Source organism: Centropristis striata, chromosome 21 (assembly GCF_030273125.1).
Source record: "Centropristis striata isolate RG_2023a ecotype Rhode Island chromosome 21, C.striata_1.0, whole genome shotgun sequence".
Classification (NCBI taxonomy): domain Eukaryota; kingdom Metazoa; phylum Chordata; class Actinopteri; order Perciformes; family Serranidae; genus Centropristis; species Centropristis striata.
Window position 1 is genome coordinate 24,474,361 of NC_081537.1, and position 6,493 is coordinate 24,480,853.

A 6,493-nucleotide genomic window follows, 5' to 3' on the forward strand; every position below is an offset into this window, starting at 1 on the left:
AAAACCAATCAGAATGCAGCGTGTCGTCTTTTAAAGTTATTCTTTATACATGAAAAATTAAAACATGTTATGTACATCCGTTATCCGTAAACCGTGAAACCCGCAACACCACACTGGAGTCCAGAAGCAGCGTAGTGTCTGAGAATGAGAGCGCACTCGTTGCATAGAAGTTAATGAGGAAAGCTTTCCCTCCTCGTGTCCAGAAAATGATCTCCGATCAGTTCACCGAGCCGACTCACGACATCACACAAGCCCGAAACCTTTTGGCACGTTCTGTTTACCAACACGTCTCTGGAGCCGTCTCTCCTCTAAGGAGTCATCTGATTGGCCTCCTCCGGTGTGACATCACGGGAAGTGAGCTCAGAGAAGAGAGCGGGCAGCCAGTACTGAGCTTCTCCAGTCGCCTGAGAGTCGAGCCAGGCCAGGCCTTCCTTCAGCAAGTGGTCCTGGAAAAAACATACAGAGGAGGTCAGACGAGTTTCTGCAGAGTTTACCCACCTAACTTAAGACTTTTAATGCCACATAGAACACAATTTAATACTCATTTCTCAATCATTTTGTAAAAACTTGAAAATATGAGGAAAAAGGATTGAATGACCCTGTATTATTATTTGAACTGTGACAAGTACCCTGACTTTTTACTGCTGAATTCAATGTTTTTTGCAGATATTCTGCTTTCAAGAGAAGAAACGAGTTAAACTGTCATGTAATGAACTGATGAGCTGATTTTTTTCACTTACCAGGACGTGACACGCTCGTTCCTTCTCCCACTTCAGACTCTCCTTGATCTCACTCACTGTCACGTAGCCCTTTTTCTACAAATGAACAAAGACACAAATTAACATCAGCTTGTTTGTCTGTTTACTTATTTATGACAGAAACATTAGAGGTAACTCTGCAAAGCTCATTATATTTGGCAACCGCTGCCTGAGAGGGAGGGAAAGCCTCCTCTCCTTCACAGTAAATTAGAAAACAGCCCCATCAAGTGGTAGAAATTAAAACTTGCAGTGTAATTTCTTTTTATCACAGTAATTTATCCCATTTAATTCTTAACTCTTATTTGATCCAAAACCACACATTTTTATAGACTGACTTTCTTTATTTAAGCATCAGAGATTACCCTAAATTATAAATGTGTTACTGAGCTCTTAGAAGGTGGAACAACATGCACATTTATTAATTTTGTCTTTATTTTAACTTGTGCAGCGTTAATGTTAATGACTCAGCATTTAATTTCAGACTTTATCAATTGCATATCTAAAAGGGAATAATTTATAGTGCATCATTCTTCATGCACCATAATTCAGTGTATATTTCTACTTGTGTATTTTTATATTTATAGTGTGAATATCCTTTTATATATTTATATATGCTCCTTTAACTGCCGTTTTTTGTCTTTTTTTAAAAAGTCTGACTTGAGATACACACAAGAATCTTAAAGAACTGTACCTGTGCAAATGGAATTAAATCTCTTGAATCTTAACTACAACTGAAAATGTTTTAATTTGTGCTTAAAGCAAATATTTAAAACTTACCTCGGCCAGCTGCAGAACCACGGTGTGATCCATGTTGAGCTCTGCTGGAACCGACTGCACCAGGTAAGAACCTCCGACAGGAATCATCCCGAAGCCGTTCCCCATCACCTTCAGTTTCTTTATGGCTCTCATCAAGTCATCTCTGGGAGGCACATTTAAATTTTGATACTGATAAAACTTCACACTAGCATTAAACGATCCAAATATGACGCCTCACACATTAAATATTCACTTACTGGCTCACATCTTGAGCGTATTTCCCTCTTCCCTTCAGGACTCTGTGATGGAGTTCGTCCAGAGTGATCAGCCCTGAAAAAAACACACACAAATCAACATTTAACAGCCAAAACGTTTATTTGTTCATGACTGGATCCATGGTATATTACTGTGTTTACGTGGAGAATATCAGGTATGTAGTTGAGATTGACTGCCCCTGATTGCAGAAATATGTCAACTTTTTGTTACAAATCAAACACAATAATTACAACTTAGTTTCCTTGGTTTACAAACCTCCGTTTCTGTGTTTGAGGGCCAGGCACACCTCAATAATCTGCACCCCGAGCTCATAATAGAAGTCCCCTACACCGAGCATCTCAGACCAGAAACCTTTTCCAGCTGTGGAAGAAAGAAGTAAGGTTATTTTCAATATTAAAATGTATGATTACAACTAGTTTCTCCCAGCTATTTGTATTTGTACAGATTATATTCTAAATGTGTCTCACAGGCGAGCGGGTCGACTCCGATTGTGGCACACATCTCCTGAAACTGAACCCTGAACTGAGAGCTCTTTCTGATCTCTTGTTTGTGTTTGCTGGCGAACTCCTCCAGGTTCGACTTGAAGGTTTCCAGCTGCTTCGACATCTGAAACAGGCGAGTAAATGCAGAATAGGGAGAATATTAACAGACAAAAACAAAATAAATGTAATTATAGCTTTGTAACTGAAAGTAGGTACTGTATAAAATATATTTAATTTATTGTTTATGGATGATTTGTGCATATATTTACATATAAGAGAAAAAATAAAACCATTTATTTCCTGTCCTGCAGTCAAAATCTCCATTAAAAATTACATCAATATAACTAATTTGTATTACTGTCTTTATGTCAAATTAAAAATAATTATATAATATATATATATATATATATATATATATATATATATATATATATATATATATATATATATATATATATAATGCATTTTTCTAATGTGCAGATTCTGTGAAATACAAAATACTGTCAGGTAACAAACAAATAAAAGTATATTAATAATTAATACCAAATAGCAGCCATGTAAGTATTTTATGTATATAGTGGGGGAAATAATGTATGTATATGCCTTATTTTTTATTCTTTACTCTGTTTTTTCATCGATATGCCTTTATCTTGAGCTGCTATGACATAAATAAAGTTTTATCTTAGCTGCAGGACTTGTAGATTTATATATTGCAGTGAAATACAAGGACACAGAGAGTAACATGTAAAAGGAGCAACAACAAAAAAACGCCCTTAAACAGCTTGTTGGGGTTCAGAGGGTTAACAATAAATAAAAAAATGTTTTTAAAAAGCACTCACTTGGACTATTTGATCCTCTGCAAGAACAGTTCCTCTTTCTTTGTATTTTGCCTAAATAGAGAGAAAAAAGAGCACAGGTGAGATGAGAAAGTGTAGTTTAAATTAAACGAGTTAAAGTGAAAATAAAAATAAATTAAAACAGCAGAAAATTGTTTATTTTTACAAGACAAAGCTAATAATAATAATGCTGAGATAGTATCACAATTTGAGACCAAAACACAAAATAAAAGTGATGAAATAGAGGAAAATATGATTCAAATAGATAACTTGCATGTAAGGAGATTTTGTACATTTTTTTGCATATGTATACTACTACTATTACTACTTCTACTACTACTAATAATGATAATAATAATTACAAAATAATAATACATCAATACTACTACGACTACTACTACTACTGATAATAGTAAACAGCTGTAACTGTGAGTAAACTCTGTTACCTCTGCCAGCTTCTTTTTGGCGATCGCTCCCGCTCCAACTCCTCTCCGATGCATCCTGCAGATCTCTGCTCCAAACCTTAAATAAAGAATCTGATCTGAGGTGAGTTTATCTCTCAGTAATCTCAGGTCAGATTATTTAAACAAGTTTATAGTTAGCTTCGGTTGGAACCAAGCTAACGGTAGCTGCTAGCTGTTTCTTGTTTATATCGCTGTTCTTCACGATTTTCGCCTCGACACGCACTTTTTCGATAAACGTTAACACTAAAAATAGCGATTCGATGTGAAACTCAACTAAAAAAAGCCGTGAAAGTATAATTTTCGGGGAAAGTAGCTAGAATAATGCGAAATATGAAGCTAGTTTACTTCAACTGTTTCCATTTTGACAACCAGGAAGTAAAGTACTTTCGACGCTTCGCCGCAGCGCCCCCTGGTGAGCAGGAGAATACAGCAGGCCAGTGTGGGAACTGCAGCAACAGAATAAATCACTGAAAAAAAATGTGTTTTTAGAGTAGAAATACTAAAATATCACAAAATAAATAGAACAAAAAATAGATGATACTCGAATATTGTCAAAGTAAAATAAAGTCAAAGTTTTAAAAGTTCTGCATTCGGTTTTATTTAGTGTTTCTGTATTATTATTATTATTATTATTATTATTATTATTATTATTATTATGTAGTTGTATTATTGAACTAGATTTTTCTGTTTTTTGGTATTTTTTTACAAGTGTATTAACATTCACCTGCTTAATAAAGCAACAAGCAGGTTTGTGATCTTTTTTCTTTATTTTAGCTGGTTAAAATTGTTAAAGATTAACCATTGTATATACTGTTAAAGTTTAAATTACAGAAATAAATCACACTTTATAAACATATAAATGACCCAATGATATCATTAAATATACTGCAAATAAGTATAAACCAGCATTTAATTACATAAAAAGTACCTAAAAAGTATTTTCCCATCACTGATGTGCAATATTTATGTTTCTGAGAAAACAAAATATCCAAGACAAACTTATTTCACTCAATTTCAATTTACTTTATTTTTGCTGTGTGATGATTTGTGTAATAAAATAGAATGTCAATTAAATATTCACTACACACAAGTGAGACATGAGAAGAAGCTTTCTGATGATTTCTTTAACAGTATTTCTTCATCTTGTTGAAGCCTGTAAGAACAGAAAGTTAGACAAGATGTTAAATACAACACAGCTGAATTTATTAAATATGAATGAAAGTAAAACTCACTAGATGTCCTTCTGCTTGTCGTGCTGACTGAGCTTCAGCAGGTCGTTGCTCAGTCGATCCTCTGGCTTCTCCTTTGCAGACCTTAAAGTGAGAGCAGTGACAGAATAAATCTCTCGTTCCTGCTTTAACTTCAGATCTGTTGCAGTCATTCTCTGACTTACTTGTTTTTTTTCTCCCTGTGGTTCAGCAGGAAATCCACAAAGTTTTTCTGCCGCATTGAGTCCATGATTTTGCTGATTTCGCTGGCGATGGCCGACTCTCCGTATCTTTTACTCACATGCTGCTCGCCTTCACTGAAACACAAAACCACATGAGCAGAGCTGAAAATAATGATTATTTAATTTTATTTATAGGTTGATAAAATGTAGGAAAATAATGTCCATAACAATATCACCCCTGTTAGCAGCTATAACCCCATATTTTATGAATTTACATCTTCTACACACCAGTTTTAATTCTATTAATTTGTTTATTTTTCTCCTTAACACAAATTTTCTTTAACCAAACTGCAACTTCCGCATTTTGAAAACACCCCATGATAATAATAATAATAATAATAATAATAATGATAAATAATATAATAATGACAGCCCCAATTAATAATTATAACAGCCCCACTTAATAATTAAAATTATTATTATAAAACACATCTGTGTTATAATACTAATAATTATACTAATTATTATTAGTATTGGTAATAAGTATTATTATAAAGTATTATTATTATTATTATTGTTATTATTATAACAATAATATTTTTCAGACTTAAGCATAAATTCTTTACAGATTAAAATATTTAGAATAAATAAATATTAATAGACATATATGTCATGATTTAACAGCACCAAAATTATATATAATTTTTTCCCCCATGGTTTAAAATATGCAATAATAATCATCCTCATCAAAATAATTATATATTTTTTAAAAACTAATATTTTTTCATGCTTAAGAACAAATTATTTACAGATAACAACAACAGTGCCAAATTATTATTATTATTATTATTATTATTATTATTATTATTACTATTACTATTTAGGCTTAAGCAAAATCTTACCAAATGAAAATATTTACAAAATATATAAATAATAAATATATATAAAAATAAATATATATTAATATATAAAACCTGATTCAACAGCACAAAAATATGTATAAATATAAATCATATATAGACATAAATATTTTCCCTAATAAAAAGATATGTACAAAATCTCCTTACATGCAACTTATCTGTTTAAATCATTTTTTAAAAATCTGTTTTGACCTCAAATTGTGATCCTATCTCATCATTATCATTTTTGTTTTGCTGAAATAAACAATTTTCTGCAGTTTAAAACTAATAATCCCAATAATAACTAATAATAGTGTCAGACTGACCCTGCCTGTTCAGGCTGAGTGCTGAGCGTCTCTGCCTGCAGCGCTCCGAGCAGCGAGACCACCAGAAGTTCAGACAGCAGCAGCTTCATGATGACCTGAAGCAAAAAACACAGAAATGTTTCATTAAACCTCTGAAGTCCAGGAGATTTTGGTTCAACTTCATATGCATTCATTTCTGTCTCTGTTTAGCATCTTTCAGTCTGTCCTAACATCACATGGCTTCTTTTTCTCCACACAAACTTGGCTATCCGTCAGATTTTTCATTTTATTTTAAATAACAAAGTATAAAGCTGCCAGTGAACCAAA

General features: G+C 32.8%; 1 protein-coding gene across 1 annotated transcript; it reads right to left on the reverse strand.

The window, feature by feature from the left end:
• Positions 1–23: 23 nt before the first annotated feature.
• snf8 (SNF8 subunit of ESCRT-II) lies at positions 24–3,951 on the reverse strand. Its single transcript, XM_059325103.1, has 8 exons — positions 3,555–3,951; positions 3,112–3,162; positions 2,258–2,396; positions 2,046–2,150; positions 1,772–1,844; positions 1,536–1,677; positions 741–815; positions 24–446 (listed from the first exon to the last, which is right to left on the reverse strand). Exons 1-8 carry the CDS (start codon positions 3,606–3,608, stop codon positions 309–311), a joined length of 777 nt encoding a protein of 258 aa, XP_059181086.1. The 5' UTR covers positions 3,609–3,951; the 3' UTR covers positions 24–308.
• Positions 3,952–6,493: the final 2,542 nt, after the last annotated feature.

Coding starts and splice junctions, on each gene's coding strand:
- snf8 (XM_059325103.1), bottom strand. CDS start 3,608: ATGCATCGGAGAGGAGTTGGAGCGGGAGCGATCGCCAAAAAGAAGCTG. Junction 2,151..2,257: donor CGGAGTCGACCCGCTCGCCT/GTGAGACACATT, acceptor TTTCTTCCACAG/CTGGAAAAGGTTTCTGGTCT. Junction 447..740: donor AACGAGCGTGTCACGTCCTG/GTAAGTGAAAAA, acceptor TGTTTTTTCCAG/GACCACTTGCTGAAGGAAGG.